Source organism: Eufriesea mexicana, unplaced genomic scaffold, assembly GCF_001483705.2.
Source record: "Eufriesea mexicana isolate 0111107269 unplaced genomic scaffold, ASM148370v2 scaffold4744748261, whole genome shotgun sequence".
In the NCBI taxonomy this organism is placed as follows: Eukaryota; Metazoa; Arthropoda; class Insecta; order Hymenoptera; family Apidae; genus Eufriesea; species Eufriesea mexicana.
In genome coordinates this window covers 225,608-246,693 of record NW_016907860.1, presented here as the reverse complement: position 1 = coordinate 246,693, position 21,086 = coordinate 225,608, and the positions used below count along the sequence as shown (strand labels likewise).

At 41.1% G+C, this 21,086-nt stretch overlaps 2 protein-coding genes across 2 annotated transcripts in view; both read right to left on the bottom strand.

Annotated features, from left to right (window-relative positions):
- Positions 1–11,729, bottom strand: part of Dhc98D (Dynein heavy chain at 89D) — a 29,291-nt gene extending 17,562 nt beyond the window's left edge. The window contains 24 exon segments of the mRNA XM_017897945.1: positions 101–531; positions 1,150–1,422; positions 1,511–1,757; positions 2,619–2,863; positions 3,488–3,764; positions 3,838–4,025; positions 4,292–4,549; positions 4,632–4,781; positions 4,896–5,131; positions 5,203–5,364; positions 5,447–5,740; positions 5,992–6,587; positions 6,739–6,929; positions 7,017–7,280; positions 7,375–7,531; positions 8,367–8,677; positions 8,755–8,874; positions 9,531–9,764; positions 9,852–9,907; positions 10,035–10,257; positions 10,736–10,812; positions 10,912–11,056; positions 11,464–11,542; positions 11,617–11,729. Of these exon segments, the coding sequence (XP_017753434.1) occupies positions 101–531; positions 1,150–1,422; positions 1,511–1,757; positions 2,619–2,863; positions 3,488–3,764; positions 3,838–4,025; positions 4,292–4,549; positions 4,632–4,781; positions 4,896–5,131; positions 5,203–5,364; positions 5,447–5,740; positions 5,992–6,587; positions 6,739–6,929; positions 7,017–7,280; positions 7,375–7,531; positions 8,367–8,677; positions 8,755–8,874; positions 9,531–9,764; positions 9,852–9,907; positions 10,035–10,257; positions 10,736–10,812; positions 10,912–11,056; positions 11,464–11,542; positions 11,617–11,729 (5,327 nt within the window).
- A 943-nt stretch (positions 11,730–12,672) lies between these two features.
- The window catches only part of LOC108545683 (uncharacterized), a 23,945-nt gene continuing 15,531 nt past the window's right edge, over positions 12,673–21,086 (bottom strand). The window contains exon 6 of the mRNA XM_017897463.1: positions 12,673–16,385. Within this exon, the coding sequence (XP_017752952.1) occupies positions 12,961–16,385 (3,425 nt within the window). The 3' untranslated portion in view covers positions 12,673–12,960. The remainder of the gene's footprint in view (positions 16,386–21,086) is intronic.

Here is a 21,086-nt window from a genome sequence, read left to right as displayed (position 1 = left end):
AAAGACACAGATATGCACATCAAAGACATCACAGATACTTCACACGAGCGTACACTTGTCTACCCACATTTCTCCTATTTATTTTTCACTATCGTCGCACCTGTCTGGGTCCATATCGAAGTAACGTCCAGTTTTGTCCATCAATTGCTTCCAGTGTCTCTCCCTCATTGCCTCGTTCTTCAGCTCGATAAACAGCGGCACAGAATTCTTGAAGCTCTTCATGTTCGCGTCCAAAGCTTGCCCAACACCGAGTTCCTTCACGAACTTCGGAAGTTTGCGGAATTGCCTGATAAAGTGGTCCATTCCGTCGATCAGCTGCTGAGGATTCAGGTTCACCCAGAGCGTCTGAGCCCATATTTCTCTCATGCCTCTCTGTTCCTTGTACAAGTGGTACAGCAGTTCCATACCCTCGTAGTCCTTCTTGACTTTCAGGAAAACGGAATAATCGGTCGCTGGAAGATCGAACAGTATCTCGGAATTCAGCAGAGCACGACGCCTTTCCTCGAGTTTCCCGATCAGCTTCACGTATTCCTGGAGAAACAGAAGCCTTGTGAGGTTGGAGGAAAAATGGAAGCGTGTAATTCGAGATTATGTGCCTAAATGGTGTCAATCCTTGGCAGAAGTCCAGGCATTTTTAGAATCTATGTTAGGAACTATGGACACAGGTCACAGACATAGTAGTTGACTTTAAAGGTGTCAATCCTTTGCAGGAATCCAGTCATTTTTAGAATTTTGCACGCGTTTATGTTAGGGACTATGGACACAGGTCAGACATAGCAGTTGACTCTGGAAGGTGTCAATCCTTCGCAGGAGTCCAGGAATTTTTAGAATCTATGTTAGGGACTATGCACACAGGTCAGAGACGTGGTAGTTGACTTCGAATTGCGCTTTAAATTTCGTTCAGGACGAATTATCTTATTTATAAAAATAATTCGGAGTGCAAAGGATTAATACCTCTTGTGGACCAGTGTTAGGTATGAATAAAGTACATACTTACTCGCGATCTACTTTTGGTAACCAATTATATGCCTAACCTACTCACAGTCGTGAATCAAATTTCAAGGTATCGGTTTCCAAATGTAAAATCGCGATAAAAATACCATGGCCTGCAAGAAGTCTGTATGATCGAATGAACAGCACCAAACTCACGTCCATCTTTAGCAGCCCAAGTTCAAGATCCTCGCCAACGCTGCCAGGGCCATTGGCCTCGAAGTCTGCAGCGAACGCCTCGAGTTCTAACACGAACGCGTTTATCTGCTCTTGGGTCATGTCGGAAAATCTGTCAGAGGTGCTCTCCAGAGTCGAAGCTCTGTACAAAGCCCCCAAATACAGGGACTCCCAGTCACGCTGCAGGGCGTACGCCGTTTGTTCGTCTTCCTCGGGGAAGGATATGCCATGACTGCGGAAAGTTCGGAAGGTTTCCTGCGAATTCATCGCATCGTCCCGAAGTTAGAGAAAATTCGTGGCCTTTCGATCGATTTTCAAAGACCTCGAGGATAGTGTATGATACCTGATAGGTGGTGTAGCGAACCTCCACTTGAATCGCTGTCTTCTTTATATCGGAGATCGCCTGCATGACAGATGTAAAACGGTCCAAGCCAGTGATCACGAGCTCGACCTCGCTTCGGAAATCCTCGATCATCAGGTGTAAATCGTGCATTCCGTGGACGGTTTGGAAGAGGAGGAAATTTCCGAGGACCTGTTTCCACTCTTTGGCGTGTTGTCTGATGCCGGAGAGCAGGACGTGCAGGTTGATGCTAATTGCAAGAAATTATTGGACGTTTTATTGACACCAGTTTGAGTTGTGGTCTGCTTGTTAGAGGTATTCCTATTTCTAGATTTTCTAGTGTTAGAAGACTAAATGCCTGTGTACTTTAGATAAACCTCAGACCTGCTAACTGTCCCTTTTTATCACTCATTCGTACTTATCGTCCTATTGCTAACTCGAACCTTGACCTGGGTTCATTATGCATCATCCTGTCTTAACCTTTGATCTAATCATAGACAATCTTTGTTTATTTCCTAATTCGGATATTAGATATTGTCCACCATCCCAAAATGAGGGATTCTTCCTCTACTAGTCAGTTTGGTGTCATATTATTCAAAGATCTGATTCTGATATTTCTAGATTTTTTAGTGTTAGATGCCTGTGTACTTTAGATAAACCTCAGACCTGCTAACTATCCCTTTTTGTCACTCACTCGTACTTATCGTCCTATTGCTAACTCGAACCCTGACCTGGGTTCATTATTCATCATCCTGTCTTAACCTTTGATCTAATCATAGACAATCTTTGTTTACTTCCTAATTCGGATATTAGATATTGCCCATCATCCCAAAATGAGGGATTCTTCCTCTAGTTGTCAGTTCGGTGTCATATTATTCAAAGACCTGCCACGTACTTAGCCGCAATGTTCGCTTGTGAGTTTGTAACACAAATAAAGACTTACTGGGAATACCATTACCGGGAATTCTTTGTGGTCTCCGAAGGAATCGAATTCCTGAAATAAACTGGAATTTAAGTTCTCGAGCTTTAAGCTCTTCGGCTTTAAAACGAGATGTCTGAATTCGTGTTTGGATTTCTTGAATATCGGAAGATTCTAGGAAGCAGACGTTACCGTACGCAATAGAGATCGTAATAGAGCTCCATATCACGCAGTTCCTCGAGAATGTTGTCGTAGAAAGCGAACTTCTCGTCGTACTGGAAAAGGGTTGGTTCGGTCGCTGCGTACTTTTCAGCGGCCAGGTTCTTGTCGAACGACCAGAGATTGCTATACTTCTTCCACCTGTGCAGATAGTGCCAGGCTTCTAACGCTATTTTATGCGCCGACCTTTGAACCATTAGTATATTATCATTCACTACCTACGCAGACGTATTGACAAAATTATGCACTTCATATGGGTAACAAAAATTCGGAATAATTTTCAATTTTATAGTAATCCCTCGAAATTAAATTTTCCTTCGAGCTCTGTCAATATCGCGACTGTCACCATAAGTAACTATTACCATAGTGTTTCGTTCATTTTTATCTCAAATTTTTATTTATTCCAGTTTCACTCGACACGATTCATAATGGGTAACAAAAATTCGGAATAATTTTCAATTTTATAGTAATCCCTCGAAATTAAATTTTCCTTTGAGCTCTGTCAATATCGCGACTGTCACCATAAGTAACTATTACCATAGTGTTTCGTTCATTTTTATCTCAAATTTTTATTTATTCCAGTTTCACTCGACACGATTCATAATGGGTAACAAAAATTCGGAATAATTTTCAATTTTATAGTAATCCCTCGAAATTAAATTTTCCTTTGAGCTCTGTCAATATCGCGACTGTCACTATAAGTAACTATTACCATAGTGTTTCGTTTATTTTTATCTCAGATTTTTATTTACTCCAATTTCTCTCGACACGATTCATAATTTCTCCAATTTGATTTTACGAAATTCCTATTTTCACTCGAGGGCAATTTACAAATAATTCACCTGAATGCTCATGACGTCCTCGAAGAATGTGAAGGTCGCGTAGCTCTCGCCGTTCTTTATTTGCGGCTTGCACTCCAAGCAAGTCCCATTCATCCACCTGGGGAATAGTTTCAGTTCTTCTAACAAATTCTTCACGTTCTGCAAGATGATATTGTAAATTTCTCCAGGGGACGGCCGGAGAACAACCTCGGAGGCTATTAACACAGCATCCACTTGAAAGATCGGCTTGAATTCCATTAGAGTTCTGTTGAAGCACTCAAGGTTCTTGATCATGCATCTGTACGTAATTCGTTTTTCAAACGAAGTCGTTTCAAATTAAGTAATCGACATGCGGGGTTAGAGAGACTCACGTTATGAAAGCGGAGAATATTTTCTTCTCATATTTGTCGTAGAGCAGCTGCATGGCTGGACTTCTCCCGGTGTACGTTGCTAGTACCAGACTTTCCAATTTAATCAGCACTGGGCCCGTTGATTGGTATATCGTTGACATCACGGTGATTAATTCGATTCTTCGATTCTGTATCTCTTGGAAATAGGTCTTTGGAAAATATTCAGAAACGATCGTTTAATGGGAGAAATAATGACAGTGCAGCTTCCTCATTTATTTCTTGTCTGCTGAAGTACTTGACAGCGAATAGAATTGGATACAGAGAAAGAGAGATATTTTTTAAGGAATACGAGACCAATTTAATATCAAAGTAAATATGATAGAAGAGTAACTCAAGACAACGTCGTTTTTGAGTACTACTGAAAGTACTTCTGAAGAACACAGAATAATAAAACAGGAACAAATACAATACAAACCTTGCAAGGCATCAGTGCTTCCTCTTCGTACAATTCCAAGGGAAGAGAAAACAGGTAATAACTCCGAAGATTATTTATTCTACTGTCGAGATCACGTTTCATGTGGTTCACCTGATCCATCATTGAGCTCAGATTTTTTAATAATTTGTCACAATGGTGGGCGTAATCAGAAATATTCAAGGAGTTCCAATTGAAACGCATTACTCCAGGCTGAATATGCTTCTCGACTTCCAACAGCATATTCCTCATCAATTGTATCTGTCAAAACGAAGAAATAATTGTTCCGCGAATTTACTATTTAATTGTCAAAGGAAAACTAGTCTTTTACGTCATTCCTTACGTCAGGTTTGTCCATTTTCTCGATCATCCCGTTATACTGATCGATCACTCTTTCCATTACCTCGAGATCGTTTCTCAGTCGATTTTTCTGTATACTTGCATCCTTCACTACATGGGACAATTCGAACCCTAATTGCTCCATCAACTCAGCCTGAATAGGCAGAGCACGAAGCATCGAGTTACGTTTAAAGCATGTTGGAAGCATCGAATGTAACTCTAAAATTCTTTATATCCGGAGCAAATAATTTTGGTAAGGTAGACGAACCTCGTGAATAATTTCGAAGACGGTCCAGTCGAAATTCACTTGGAACCGAAGCTGACACTCGACCAGGATCGAGCCACTCATGAATTCCGTCCAAGTGATCTTTGTTCCGTGAATACCTTGTTTCTCCGAAGTCGAGGTCCACGACTTCTGATCTCTGTGAGAAGCTAGAGAGCCTTTGATCTCAGCCCGCGTGTCTGACCTGACATGACCCTTGGTTCCTCCAGAACTGCCAGTTTCTGCCAAAGTATTCCGCAAACGACTTCCAAATTCAGATTAAACACATGCACAATCGAAAACGTGATCTCACCTATGCTCGGTTTCGACGTTTCCGGTTCAGGTTTCTGAACAGATCCCTGTGGAGTTGATCCAGGTGATGCAAAGTCTCTGCTCTTCGTTCTCTTCGACACGTGAATCGTCTGAAGATTCTTCGTGCTGGTTAACTTCTCGGTGTCCGGGAAAGTTAATTTTCCTAGAAGAAAATTCGTCTTTTCGCGACTTGAGGATTTATTCGTGATTTATTTATTGGGAAATAAGGAAATAGGGTTGTTAACCTTTGTCTGGATCGGAGCGTACCATCTTCAAGATGCTCCTCTTCATGGTGTTTATCACGATGAATTGGGCCTTGTCTGCCCAAGATTGGAACTTTGATTCCTCGAACGCTTTCATCTGTTTGGATATCTCGTAGTACTGACTGAAGGCTAGGATCTTTATCTTGCTGTGTTTCAATTCGGGGACGTTCTGCAGGGTCAAGACTGGCCTTCTCAGGCGGTGGAATAATTGCCTCACCCAGTATATGGCGCCGGCCATTGAGGGATGATACGTCAATAACGGAGGATTTCGTTTTCCTAAAATTAATTTATCATTGTTACATATTAACGATTAATTTGACAATGAGCCGTTCACTGCACAAATCGGTTAACTCCATTTTTTAAAAAATCTTAAATATAAGAAGTTATGACTATACCAAGTGCTTTGACACTTAAATTTAAGATTTCTCAAAAAGTTTCTATTCTAAAATGTATGTATAGTAATAGCATAATAACAGTGAAATAATTAAATTAAGAAGACTTTTGTGAAGCACGAACGAGTGTTTTACCTCTATTGAATATCCCTTCAACGGTACTGATTTCCTTGCTAAACTGTTGCATAATGACGTCGAATTTTCTCATAAGCTGATCATGTAGCGTGGCTCTGGTTTTCGTGTTCTTCAGCTTCAGCAACATTTCTAGCGCGTTCTCTGCATTTATCAGTACCATAAAGCACTCGTCGATGAAGAACTTAGCCTCGTTCTCCAAAAAATACACCTCGTCGTAAAACAGGGACATGGTGGCTTCCCAATTTTCCTTGTTAAATTCCTCGAAGATGTTGAAATCTGCCTCCAAGATCAGAACAACCAGTCTGTCGACCCTTTTTATTATGGTGTCGATCTGAGCCGGGTCGCTGATGATGGATTTCAGATCGGGCCCGAAAATGTTGTGGAAGTCTTGAAGAACGTTGGCAACTTGATTCAAACCATCGCAGACAGAGGCAATGTACTCGGTTCCTTGAAATAATCGCTTCTGATCGAATTCCCAACGCGATCCTTTGCCAGAGATCTCGATGTCTTCGCGGTTCTTCAAATAGGACTCTTTCCAGCTCTTCAGCATCCTGTGAGCCTCTTCCGTCTGTGTTAAAATTTCTTGCAAAGGCTTCCTGCATCAGGGATACAATTTATTACACGATTTCCGTGTTATTTCTACGTTATTCCAATTTTTACCTAATTTTGGCACAGTGGAGACTAAAATATTTATATAAATAACACGCGTTCGTGCTTTTGAGAAAATAATTATTCGAAGGGACTCACTTGAAGAGATCGTTGATGGACAAATGTTTGATAACAGTTTGACAGAGCTGCCACGAAATCCTTTCCATCAGACCCACCATTTTTTCCTCGCTGGAGTAATAGCTCGAGAGGATCCAGATCATCCTGATTCCCTCCATCAGCGGAGTAATGGCTTGACTGATCGTTTTGAAGCAATCCGACTCCGTTATCGACTACAATATTTCGCTCGAACGAATCAGAGAAATGTTCTCTTCCTCTCGAGTCAATCTTTTAATCGATATTGCAGCACGGTTTCTTACCTTGAAGTGCCTGAGAAGGGTTTGCAAGAACCGATTATTATCCCTAGCCTCGGTATAATATTTCCACAGGTCTGAGTAGAAGTAATCGAAGTTGGAGGAGAAAGGAGAAAGTACGTTGTTCAATAAAGTCAGTATTCGTTTAGCAATAGGAGCTTTCAATTGTTCCACCAACATTAACAAGCCCGTCTCTCGATCTTTCCAATAGTCGCATTCTGCTAGCGGGCCTTTGCCAAGGGGCACTTTCGTTTGGTACGATTCCAGGACCTGTATATTTAACAACAACGTATGTAGATTTTACCGTCTATCTCTATATAAGGAAGCTTCCAGTTTACGTATCTTCGGGAAGAATCTCATTCACCTTTTCTATATGCACTCCCCATGACATAATCAGGTCTTCCAGTTGCTCGATCACTTCCTTGTTCTTCTCCAGCATCTCGTCGGTGACTGCTGGATCATCGAATTCAGGTATATTTGGCATTCTTAACAAAATGTCGCCTTCGATGTGCTCCAGTGTCCTGGTAAACACCGATGAAATGGTTTCTTAAATATTTCTTTATTTATTTATTGGAAGAAATTCATTAGTTTGACATAACGTATAGGATTTATAATAAATTTATTAACTAATTATGACATTTAACCCTATACACTCGAGAGGCAATCAGTTGCCATTTAATCCAATTTTAAAGATCGTTAATTAATATAATATATAAATTTAAAATTACCCAAGGATGCGTGGAATGTCGAAGTAAAATAATTCTACACCTTAATTTGTATACCATTTCTTAATTATCCTTTTAAAAAATATCGTCGACTTTATGGCGGAAAGTCTTGGAATTATTATTTTTCTGCACCGAAAAAGTCGCCGAATGCAAAGGGTTAAAATAGAGATGGCAGAAGGTACAATAATTCTATTATGGTACAATAATCGTTTGCTCGAGTGGTAATTCTACTTATGGGATCACAATACAAGAAAAATACGATTTATAAGCCAAAGAAGTTTACACAAAGGAAATTACGGACAATTTATTAAGCTATTAAAAATTTTGAAAGGAAAATTAATATCGTCAACTATCCTACTAGATTCGAAAGACTCAAGACACAGTAGGCTCATCGCAGGTGAATAGTTATGGTCTGCAAAGTGCATGGGAGAGTTCATTTCAAATGCTAGCAGTCTGAGCAAACTATGCACTTGGTGTCCAACCCACCATACTTAATCTGGACTGCGATAAAAATCGTCAAACGATCTCTAGATTTCTTCTAGAAGCAATGATTAAATATTCCCTTAAATATTTAATTTAGCTCGCGACGCGAATTGCAGGATAATTAATTAAATTGTCCCGAATTACTAACCATTCCACACTGCGTATCAGTTTCTCCAAATAAGACAGGATATCGTTCCTACTCTGATTGATCGACACTTGTATATCGGAGTCTGGAACTGGTTCTTTACTGCTCCTTTCATCGAAATTCACGGAAGGAGACTTGCGTTCCTTCCGTTTCAGCCTCGTCCTGCTAATATCGCTTCCTTCCCGCGTCATCAACGACCCCGGTTCCGCCATTTCGTTCCCCTCAGCTTCCGAGTCGAGACTCCTCTTAGCCAACTTCCTCGCCAATACTATAGATATCCTGCGGAATTCCGACGGTTTCCTGAAGATCGAACTCTGTTCCAGGATGTCAAGCATTATGTAACTCCTTCGTTGTACAGTCCGACATCTTTGCTAAGAGAATTTATACGTACTCGAGCCGCCATTATGTCGACTAGACGCGACGGCTCATCCTCCAGTTCGTCGTCATCCTCTCTCTGTGGCTCTACAAACTGTGGTCCTCTGAACTGAGTCTCGACCAGTGGCTTGAAAACCTGACAGGAAAGAAAGAAGGGAAAGACGTTTAATTATTAAATCTAAAATTATTACATTTAATTATTGTTTAGGGGTTATAACGTAAAGCAATAGTAGTCAGTGGAAACGGTAGAAAAACTGTATAGATCTTTATTAAACGGGTGAAGGGTTAGAACTGGCCAGTTTAGGACCACGCAGGTCGCAAAACGTTTCCAGAAAATGGGAGACCAAAGACAAAACGCAGGGGAAAGTATCACCCCCACATCGCTAGGATGTAGAGTTTATTTTAGTATTTAGTTTCTACTACAACAATTATTTAATTGTATATTTAATTATTAACACTTTGACTGCCACTTTGGTCATATATGACTGGCCACGGTTTCTCCTGTGACGCCACGGTGGTCATTAGTGACGCTTGAACTACTCGAACTGCATTGAACCACATTGAATGAAAATTGACAGTTAGTGCATTTTGAATATAACCGCTAATTAGAAGACACTTTGAGACAAAAAGTGCCCTATTGGATGATTAAAAATTCTTATTAGAACATCAAAAGATATTAGAACAGATCTCGCATCTAGCGGTGCACTCTCGTGGTGTCCTGAGGGAAACATGTGATTTCGGCGTGACAGTCAAAGGGTTAATTGTTAATTACGCGAAGAGATGTACGCGTACCTGAACCAATATCCTGTTTAACGAAACTAGGAACTTGCCCTGCAAGGATCCAACCACTAGGTATTTCGTAATCTGATCGTGACACTCTGTGTACGAATCGAAGTTTGGTACACCCTCATCGGAGGTCCTCAGGAAGTAGAATAGAGTGACATCCTGTAAATCCGTCCTGCTACCGTCTACTTCTCCGCATATCATGTGAAGGATCGGTATTTTTCGTACTTTCTCCACCAATTTCTAAATTTATTTTATTCTTTAATTTTCGACGTCTTTAGAATGAAGTAATCTTGGGTAAAATAGCGATAATATGGTATTATTGGGTACCTTGGTCATGATATACTTATGTTCTTCTCCTCGCGGGGGCACGAAGGTGGTACTCTCTAAACGTAGAGACAAAATCGAAATTTTTTAGGAATATTTTTATTTCAAGGTATCGAGAATTTATCTCCGATTTACCAATAGCTTTTGTTTGACTTTTCTTTTTGGAAATGGTATCCCCGCTTCCACTTTCTTTTCGTTCTTCGCCCTCTTCGTCCTCTTCTTTCTCTTCTTTCTCTTCTTCCTCGTCGTCGCCATCCTCCGTTTCGTCTTCACTCGCGCCACTCATCGATTTTTGCTCCGATCGAAGCGTCATCACGGATTCCTCGATCTGACGAAGGAGAGCAAGAGGATCTGCGATCTTTGCCTTCGTTTTCTTACCCTTCTTCTTCTTCTTCTCCTTCGCTACCATCTTTTCCACTTTTCCTACGCGTTACAGTTCAAATTACAAAATACAACAAATTTATAATCATTATTTTATATTTTACATTTTACCATGTATACCATGTATGTGAACGTAGTTGGTCGCAAAGTTGCATATATTAAAATTCGTTGATATTAATACTGAAATCGACCGAATAATTAAATTATCTTCGCAGCTGATATCGAATATTCATAATTACATTGTGTCACGAGAAGGTACGAATGAAATTTTATAATTAACTCCAAAATCTTTCAATTCTCATACCGTTTAATATTAATCGATCGATTCAATTATTATTCATATTTATTTATATTTAACAATCCCAAAGCAAGCTTTTGCACCGTACACTGCACACGCAGGCATGCTTCCAGAGATACTTGGGATATTAAAAACGCAATTAATTCTACCACACGGTGCAAAGGAGAGGAAACGATTGCAATTGCTGGAAGTACAAACAATTATAAACGTTTCTCATCAACTTACGACTCTTCCCTTTCATCGCCAGTGCCGTTAGCGCGGCCAATTTACCGACGTTATGCTTGCCTGCCGTTCATTAGGTACAAAGTAATTCGAGCCGTTTCAATTAATAAAGTAATCCATAGGACTCGGCCGTAATTAGTTTGAGAAAGGTGGACCACTTACTTTCCCAGACGGGGACCTCTTCGTGGCTGATTTCGGTGTAGTAGGTGCAGTAGAAAAACACCACCTTTCTCTCTAGATCAGTCACACCGTACAGATCGAGTATCAAAAAGTTCAGTAGCTTGTCCTCGAAGTGTCGATCGTTCGCCTGTGGTATCGAATCGTGCGGTTATTCTCTCTCCGGGAATGGGGGAAAATTAAAGCGAAGCTCGGGGAAAGCGTGAAAAATCTGAACGAAAATTTCTGTGCCCCGAATTGCGAATTAACCCTTTGATTACGGTAAACTTTGAAACGCACCGGTCGTATCACACGGGTAGGAATTCATTTACAATGTCTGCCGAGAATAGCAAAATTTTGGGTAGAGATGCGCCCTCCGTGTCAGAAAAGCAAACTGTGTTGAGCGCTTATATGCGCCTTCCGTGTCACAAAAGCAAAATTTCTGAGCGCGTATATGCGCTCACAGTAGCCAAGGGGTTAATTTGCTACAGAAAGATATTTCTGGAGGGTGCCCCACTGCTTTCATCCGGCTATTATGCTTCGTAAGTTGCGATTTACGTTCAGCAGTTTGTAGAAGAGGAGCTCGTGACCGGATAGCCCGAGAAATTTCACCACTCTGTTCTGAATCCACATCATTCTGCAAAAATTCATCGTTCGATTCACTTTTATCATTCGATTTACTTTACTTTCTTACGAAACTCGATTTGCTACCGGAAGTCCATGTGCAGCACAGAGTGTCTGCTCGCCAAGGTGATGTCATCGAGGTCATCGTCATCATTGTCATCGACGTCGGTTCTTATAATTTCGCTCTCCGATTCGGCCATATTTTCTCCAATTAAATATCTGGGATCGTATTGAATCTCTGAATTCTCGAAGCTTCTGATGAGTTCAAAGAAAGTTTTATTTGTTAACAATTTTTAATGGCGACGTTGGCTCCTTTTAGTTAATGATTCTTGATAGATCCTGCATTAGAAATGGCGATTAATCGATTATTTAATTACACGATGTCCACCGGCTCTTTTTAGAGAGACTCGAGCACTTTAACCTGAACCTGGTACTTTACACTGCGAATCGATTAAACGAGTACGAATTGCGGGGCTCGGTATATCGGTGTTGTCATGACGAATAAACAGGAATTGGTGAATATAGGAAAGGCAGAAAAATAGGCAATTTTTTGATATCTCGATTTCAATTTTTGTCACAGAAATTTTTTAATTCTAGGAATTTTAATTTCCTCGGTTGCCAAATTTAGAAATTTCGATGAATTGAAAAATTGAAAAATTATTAATTAAAAATTAATTTAAAAATTTCGAAACTGTTTGAGTATTTCTCGCATTTCTCGCATTTAAAAGGATTTCATTTTGGGTAATAAGAGAACTCGTTTACGCAACGAACGGATATATTTAAAGATCATTAAGGTGTTGGGTTACATAAGGTACAGTTTAATAGTATAATTGCTATTGCTCGTTGCACACTCGTTGCACATACATAACACACACATCTACGAATCTATTACATATAGTTTTCGTTATCGAAACCCTGTTCCTTGTCATTGGTAGGTGATCGGGTTAGTAAAACGTCAGTAACTTCTCTTTTTAATCGGATAGTGACAAAATTTCTTCCCGATGACGTATAATAGATCTTGTTAACAACGATAGTACGATTACTATTCTATACATGTTACGTCTAACGCTATCTTAAAACCTTACACAAGTTTTACGAGTAATTCATCGCTATGTTAGTTGCTTTAATTACAAACGACGGTACACTAGAGAAAATTAATGCAACTAATTATACACCGGGGCTACTTCTTCGCTTAAAACGTATATAAATGGTAACGGGGGCTGTAATCGTCGTGATATTCCAATTATTATACCAAATGGCGGAGAAAAGAAGGAACGTCAATTTGACAGTATCTAGGAGAAAGTATCGTAGAATTAGGAAATGCGAGTGAAAGAAGAAGGAAAGAAATGGCCAGAAAGCTACTATAAAAAGCACGAAACGGCAGGACATCACAGATTTCGTTCTAAACCTAAGTTCATCCCTAGAAAATCCTTAAATCTTCCCTGAGGTTTCATTCTTCTTCGATAAAGTCTCTTCCTCTAGTTCCTCCTTCAAAATCGTCTCCTTCTTCTCACTTTCCGCTGTCTGCGGCTCTATCAAGCCACCCAAAACAGCCTCCACGTACTCTTCTCTACCTGCGTCGGTGTCCAAAGAGAACCCAATCGATGGTACGAACTCTGTCTTCACCACGGTCTTCTCAGGCTCCGTGGTGAACGTGATCTTCGGCGTAGATGTGGTCGTCGTAGTCCTGGTGATTTCCCTGGAACTCGGTCGAGCAGTCGTGGTCACGGTGGTTTGAACGCTGCTAAATTCTTCCTGGTTACTCGTGCTCTTAAGGGGAATTACAGTCTGAAAGTCTGCTAATCTCTGTTCACCACGGAGATCAAAAGCAGGTTGTCCGTCTGCTCTGTAAATAGGTTCTCCAAGATTGTCAGCCAACTGGTCCAGGATCTCCTCTTTCGATCGAGCAGCCGAAGATTTCAAGTTTGGCTCCGTAGAAGTCTCTTGGAAGTGGGATGTCCCTCCATTCTGGGATTCTATGTTCGAGTGCACAGCTTTAGCGAGGGCCCTCGAGGATGTGGTACTCAGGATATCGTGTAGAATCTCTGACCGAGTCCTTGGTTCTGGATTCTGCGTCTCTGAGAGAGCAAACGGGCGAGGAACTCGGTCTAGCTTCAGCAACTCGGACATCAGGTGAAGCAGGCTGACCATATTCGAGCTCCTCTTCTTGAAATCACTTCGTTCCACAGTGGTAACGTTGCCTCCGAGGTTAGGCTGATGTTCAGTGTCCAAGATGTTCATGGTAGTCGCCTGTAATTTCGTTGTACTCTGTATTTCTGGCTCCACAGACCTGATTATCTCCAGTTCGTGTGCCTCGTCGTTGACAGTTGACATTTCCTTGCCCTGTTGGGCTAGCAGTTGGCTAATTAGGTCGACTCCAGTAGCCGACTGTGCGTCTTTGCTCATCGTCAACGTCACGTGGTAAGGAGAGTTATTCTTTTCAATGGTTTCTTCGATCTGCCTCAGAGTCTCTGGCCTGATGGTTCTGTACAAAGCGTTCGCTGTTGAGGCTTCCACGGTGTCTTTTTCACCTCCAGGCTTCCTTACTCCACTTGACCCTACATCCCTTGATTCTTCTGTGCTCCTGTGCGTGACAGGTCTGGAAGTCGAGTCGATATACTCGATACCGATGGATTTCGCCTCGAAGGCTGGCGTCGAAGGTTCGTTTGACAGCTGTGGCGAGGAATCTTCGAACGTTTTAACGACTAAAGTGCTTCTCGAGGAATCCAGTGAACCTACAGGCGATATAGTCTTCGCGATATTCGATGTGGAACCGGTACTGATAAGTAGAGAAGGTGGTTTGGTGCTAGGAACAGCTGCGTCTGTGACAAACCGTAGACCACTGTTGCGATTACTGGTTATTGCAAATTCGGTGTCGTTTGTAGACTTGAGGGAAAGATCTAAGCGATCTATCTGGGGAGGTCTGTCTTCCCCAGTTCTGATAAAATCATTGGCATAATCTTTCGGATGGTTATCGACGTCCGACTGATCACGGGAAGAGGAAGGTAACCAAGACGGAGTGGATGACACCAGAGGTCTAGCCACTGTAGTCGGGTAATTTTGGAAATTGGACCCTTTGTAAATCTCAATATCCTCGTAACTACTAGTCACACCTGCGTTTTCGTCAGAGGATGTATGATCGACGTACTCGCCTGTACTGCTCTGGAACTTTGGTAACTCTGTCGTTCTTGTTTCTTGATAGGTTTCATCACCCAGGGTCGAATAACGAAACAGTAACGTGGACACTTCGGACAGGTCTGGCACGTTTATCTGAAATTTGCTTTGCGTTTTCTGAGGGGGTTCTGGGATTTCAGTTGGCCTGAACGTTTGGAACCCGCTGTCTATAGCCTCAACGGAGTCTCTGCCATTTAAAAATTCGGAACTCGTGTCGGTGGTATTTCTCAGATCTCTTTGTCTGTTCGGGGATTCGTGAAGACTCGTGCTAGCTTTTATCGTGCTTTCAACGACCGATGGAGTGGTCGTTGACACGAAAATATCCGCATCTCTCAGAACTGCTTCCTTCGTTTTGGTATCTCTTTGATCGTGTCTTTGGTAATTTTCAGTCGCGTTCTGCTTCTCCTCTCCGGAATAATTCGTAGACTCTGGCCTGACCAAGGTGTGCTTAATCCCTTCTTTACGAGAATTACTTTCTCCGGCTTTGGTTTCGTCTTTCACGGGATCCTGTTCGTGAACAGAGATTCCTCTGAGCGACTGGTGCAACGCCTGACCCAGACCGATGCTACCCCTAGTTTCGATGTCATCCACAGTGTCTTCGTCGTTCCTGGTCCGATCGAATCCTCTGTAAATATCACCGAACACGGAACTTCTCCCGTTCAGTGCACCAGTCCGATTAAAATTAAAGTCATCGGCAACTCTGACTTGGAACCTCTCTTTAGGCCTTTCGCTCCTCGACTCTTCGCTATCGAAATCTTCATAATCGTCCTCGTAACTGTCCTGTCTGCTATAATCCTCGTCTCTGATCGATTTTCTGAAAGGTTCAGGCTTTCTCAAGTCCCTGCCAAAATCCTGTCTGCCACTGTCGCCACTCGGGAAGACTTTGGTCGGTGGAGTGACGAAGCTTCTCGCTCTGCTATGCGAGAAATAATAATCCGAGCTGTCTATCACTTGGTCCAGCTTGTTATACGCCAAAGTGGACGGTCTGAAGGTCGTAGGGACAGTTGGAGAGTAGAATCTTCTGGTCGTAGTAGTGACAGTTGGCACAGTGGGTGCATAAGATGGTTGGAACTGATTGGTGAACTCGTTAGGCCTTCGGTAAGCCTCCTGGAAGTCTTTGGTCCTCTGACGATCGCCATACCCAGGATCATTGATCTTTTGCACGCGAATTATCGGTGAATCTTCGTAAGGAGACCTGGACTTGTCAGCGGGATAGAATGCATCCTGGTAACTTCGACCGGTTTCCGGTTTCCGTTCTTTCAGCTGATAGGGTGGCAGGAAGTCTCGATTCGCGGGTCTAGGATAGTCCTGGAAATTGGTCCTCAGGTCGTTTCCTGAAGTGTCCACGGGAGAATAGTCCAAGATATCTGGACCTCTTTGATAATCCACCACGCTTCCCGTTCGATCGGGATCCACCAGACCATCCTTGGTCACGTCTGTCCCCGACTGAAGGCTGATCATGGCGTAGGCATTTCGAATCATTTCGTCGTCGTCTTGCTGGTAGCTGTTCCGATTCACGCCTATGTACTTGCTGCTGGAAGAACAGTCTACCTTGGTCCACCAGTCACAGGTGAGCAGCTTCTGACTGAACACGGAGCCTATGGGGCAGAGAAAGGAGGAGACCAAGACATCGTGGCACACGTGGAAGACTTGGCACCCTGCCACCTCGTCCGCGTAGTAACCTAGAGGAAAGTAGGATATTTATCTTTCGTTTCATTTAACTTTTTAACGTTTTCGATACTGTTTCAAATAGGTGTCAAAAGTGTAAGACTTTCTTTACGTATTTAATTACTCGCTGTAATAATAATTCCATGAAAAGTATTAACAATTAGATGTTTAACTAACTTCAACCCTGGGTGAAGATTTCTGTCGCAGTCATTTTATTCTTCGTAGTAGCCGGCGTGTTTTACCACCGGATTTCGACATTTCACGACTCACTCTACCAAACCAAGTACCAAACTAAGTCTCCATAATTACAAGCATTACCCAATCGTTGCTAGTTAACCTGTTCCTCTAACGATCGATGTTTATCGTCCCCTTAATGATTAAACTTGCCGTTTCTTTTTTTGTCTCCGTTTAAAATAATCGTGTAACGGGCAATGTTTACGTTCGATGCAAGTTACGCAAGACTACTCGAGGCGTCGTTTCTGCGCTCGTCCAACATCTCGCTCCCTCTCCGTCCTCACGAATTATCTAATAGCGAGATTTCTTCCGCGAGCTTCGACTCGCGGCGCAAAGGACATCCCAGTGTCCATCGCGACACGATCTGGTGCTTGGAAATTTCAATTAAGCCGCTTTCTTCCATCCACGAATGCTTGGCACGATTCCATTGAACGGGAAATTGGATATCGTGTACTGAAAGTAACGGTGATAGGCGATGGATCAAAAGTACCGTAGTTACTTATCGAGGTCTCTTGCAAGAACGCGAGATCTCTCTTACTCTCAATTTATTCTCCTGTCTCGTAATTATTGTACCTTTCTTTCCTATCGCTGCGTGAAATTCGCAAAATTTTTCAATCTTTAAAATTGCAGAGTTGAGGTTATTTATGTATGTCTTTTAAAAATGGCGGTCTCTTAGCGACCTCTCGTGAGGGTTTTCCTTTGCTGATGGAAAACTCGACGCGTTGACGCAGTGTGAAATTTGAAAAATTTTTCAATCTTTAAAATTGCAGAGTTGAGTTTATTTTTGTATTTCTTTTAAAAATGGCGGACTCTTCGCGCCCTCTCGTGAGAGTTTTAGCTAATATGTTAAGAGAGGAATGATCCACGATTTTTCCCTTATTGATAGAAAACCCAACGCGTTGACACTGCGTGGAATTCGTAAAATTTTTCCATCTTTAAAATTGCAGAGTTGAGTTCGTTTATGTGTTCCTTTTAAAAATGGCTGACTCTTAGCGACCTCTCGTGAGAGTTTTAGCTAATATGTCGAGAGTGGAATGGTCTACGATTTTTCCCTTGCTGATGGAAAACCCGACGCGTTGAGCTTCTGCCATTTCTTCTTCGGCAAAAGTCAAACATTCAACGATTTGTAGCCAGTTGAATAATAACACGCTAAGCTTCTGAACGGCGATTGCTGCGCGTCAGAATCGTTTGAATTATCCATCTGGCCTTTATCTTATTGTCGAGCCGCTTTCGCCGACATTCTGTTGCTTCTCCAGCAACACCGCGTAAGTGTACAACATTATCAGGATATTGCTCAATGAAGAAACCGTATAACGCGGAGGATGAACTTTCTTCTGCCTTCTGGAACTCGTTCAAATTCCTGCCACTTAGCCGAATAACATTGTTCACCGCTGTAATTAAGTCTGAGGACGAATATCGCGAATGGAGTATTATTTTCGTAATGGAGACACCTGGTAGCCATTGTGAAACCGAGGTTAAATTATTCTTCGTTGTGTATAATGATTATTGAGAAGACATAATTCGTCTGTATTATCTCTTTTATTTTCATCAAGCGGGTTTCAGTTAAACCGGTTATACTAAGTCTGGAGATGCCAGTTTCTTTAAAAATAGATAATAAATCCAAAGAAGCTTTATACTAGAAAGACCATTGCATAATTAATATTTTTATAATAGGAAAATGGTAAAATCTATAAGGCCACAAAATTTAAATTGGTAAACTTTGAGTATTAGGTTTATGGAATAATTTCTTATTATTATTTCTCGAATATTTATTTTATACACGAACGAGAAGAAAATAATTTCAGGTTTGACTGTCATCGACTGTTTTAAAATACATAGGAAAATGGTAAAATTTATAAGGCCACAAAATTTCAAAAAACGAAAATTGGGAAACTTCGTGTATTGGGTTTATTATGTATTTATTATCTATTTTTCCCATTTCTCGAGTATTTGTTTCATACACAAACGGGAAGAAAATAATTCAGACTAGACTGTCATCGACTGTTTTAAAATATTTAAAAAAAAATGATAAAATCTATAAGGCCACAAAATTTTAAAAAATGAAAATCGGAAAATTTTGTGTATTAGGTCTATTAGGTATTTCTTCTTTTCACTTTTAGGGTATTTATTTTACGCACGAACGAGAAGAAAATAATTCAGACTAGACTGTCATCGACTGTTTTAAAATATTCAAAAAAATGGTAAAATCTATAGGGCCACAAAATTTTAAAAAACGAAAATTGGAAAACTTCGTATATTAGGTTTATTATGTATTTATTATCTATTCTTCCCATTTCTCGAGTATTTATTTCATACACGAACAAGAAGAAAATAATTTCAGGCTTGACTGTTATCGACTGATATTTATATCGGGCTACCTCTTAAAGTTGTTCTCCATCAAAAGTGTTTGGTAGATGCTATTGTAAGAAGAGAAGGTTGCCATAATCTTTCGGCCAGAATCTAAATGCTGTACATCCAAGTTGCGCAATCGGCTTATGTTTTATAATAGCAAAGTCGTGTTGCATCTCGACCATTATTCTGCTTTTTTCATTTCTCGTCTGCACGGCGATTTGTACACTCGATATTGTCAGCTGTACCCTAATAGCATCACAATTCTGTCATTATTTAAATTCTCAATTTCAAAACTCCCTATTACCGTCACTCGCTGTGTAACTCATCCTTCACTTTCTAAAATTCGAATGAAAATCAAATAATTCAGAATACCTTCGTTTATCTCGTTCGAAAATTTTCTTCCAGAACCAGAAACCCTTCTCCGATCCTCCACTTTGAGATCTCATCGATTCCACCCGAGTTCGATCAATTTTAATTTCCACGAATCATGTGTCTGTCGATGTAAAACACTATCGCGGCAATTATTCGCTGTATTCTTGTCGAACCTCTCGCCTAGAACGTCCTATAAACTAAACGTTTTCGCAAGAGGAAGAGACTCTTGTCGGCACTTGGCCGAAGACGCGAGGCAAAGATAAACACGTTTCATCGGGAGACGCGAACGTTTGCCTTTCCAGGTGAAAAGCACATCGGCAAACAATTTCGTGCGATTTTTGCGACAAGTTTCGCGGTTGCCGCGGGGAACCCCATGGCGGCTGGGACGGTGACCTATTGCGAAACCGAAGAAAACGCTGAGAGTGGATTTCGCAGGCCACACGTGCTGCCCTCGTGTGCGTGAGAATCATCCTTGACATCGATGCTGCACGTGGAAAAGTGTGAAACACGTGTAAAACAATGGTAATCGATCGTAGGATAGAGCTGATGGATCTGGCTCCTATGCACGTGGTCCACTGATAAATCCGTGGATCGCAATTCGGACTCAAACTTTCGAGTTGGTGATGGTTGAAAGACGCTTGAAAGGGATGAAGATTGATATTTTAGCATCATCAACGAGATATTTACGATCCATTGACCGTGTCCATCCACGAAGATCGCGAGATTAAGCTGGGGCCATCTGTTAGCCAAATAGAGAAGGAAACGAATGGTGTTCGATTAAATCTAGAGAAATGCACTTCATCAGGAAGTTTCAAAGGATCCTACTGAGAGTTTCGCGTTACTTCAGCAATTCTATTCACGCAGGTCTGTTTAGAACTCTCTTCCCTTTGGCATTTAATTCAGACTCTGCCTATGACAAATACGTTCAATTTCATTAACGCGAAGTCTGCCAGAGGCAATTAGGGAAATTCATTATAAACCGACGAGCACTCTATGGATTCCATTAATATTCGTGCCAGCTTCAAACGCTTTCCATCGACCTGAATGGCTAAGATCAAGCGGTCACACTGCTGGTCGCTGTGCGAAAATTGCCCGGTTCTAAACTCCAGCCATTAGCTGTTCCAGAATAACACGCCATTAGGGGATAAAATTGAGAAGATGAAGGTGTTAATAGCAACGATGCACATTCATTTCGTTCCAAAGAATTCGATTAATTCGATTACAACTAGTTCCACTTATCGTTGGATCCTAATCAAAATTCTAAATCGTCACTTTTTGCAGATTTCCTATCTTTTTATATATTATTTGCACTCGAGAGGTGACTCTCAGTCACCATTTAATCAGATGCTAAAGATCGACGTTAATTAATATAGCAAATTTAAAATTACCTAACGATGCGTGGAATGTCGAAGAAAAATAATTCTACGTCTTAATTTCCATATGATTTCTCATTTACCATTTTAAAAATATCGTCGACTCTATGACAGAAAGTCTTCGAATTACTATTTTTCTCTAACGAAAAAGTCGTCCAGTGCAAAGGGTTAATTATATTTTACCAATTATTCTCTGAATTAGAGTTTTCATAGTCTTCACATCCTTTCCTTTTCTTTTATAATTATTTTTCTTTTCGCCTTCCGATTTCTTTAAATTCTTTTCCTTTGTAGGAGCACAAGTATATTTAAAATACTTGTAAAATAGTTATAAAATAATTATAAAATATTAAAATTAAAAATAGTTAATATCTAGAAATAGTTATG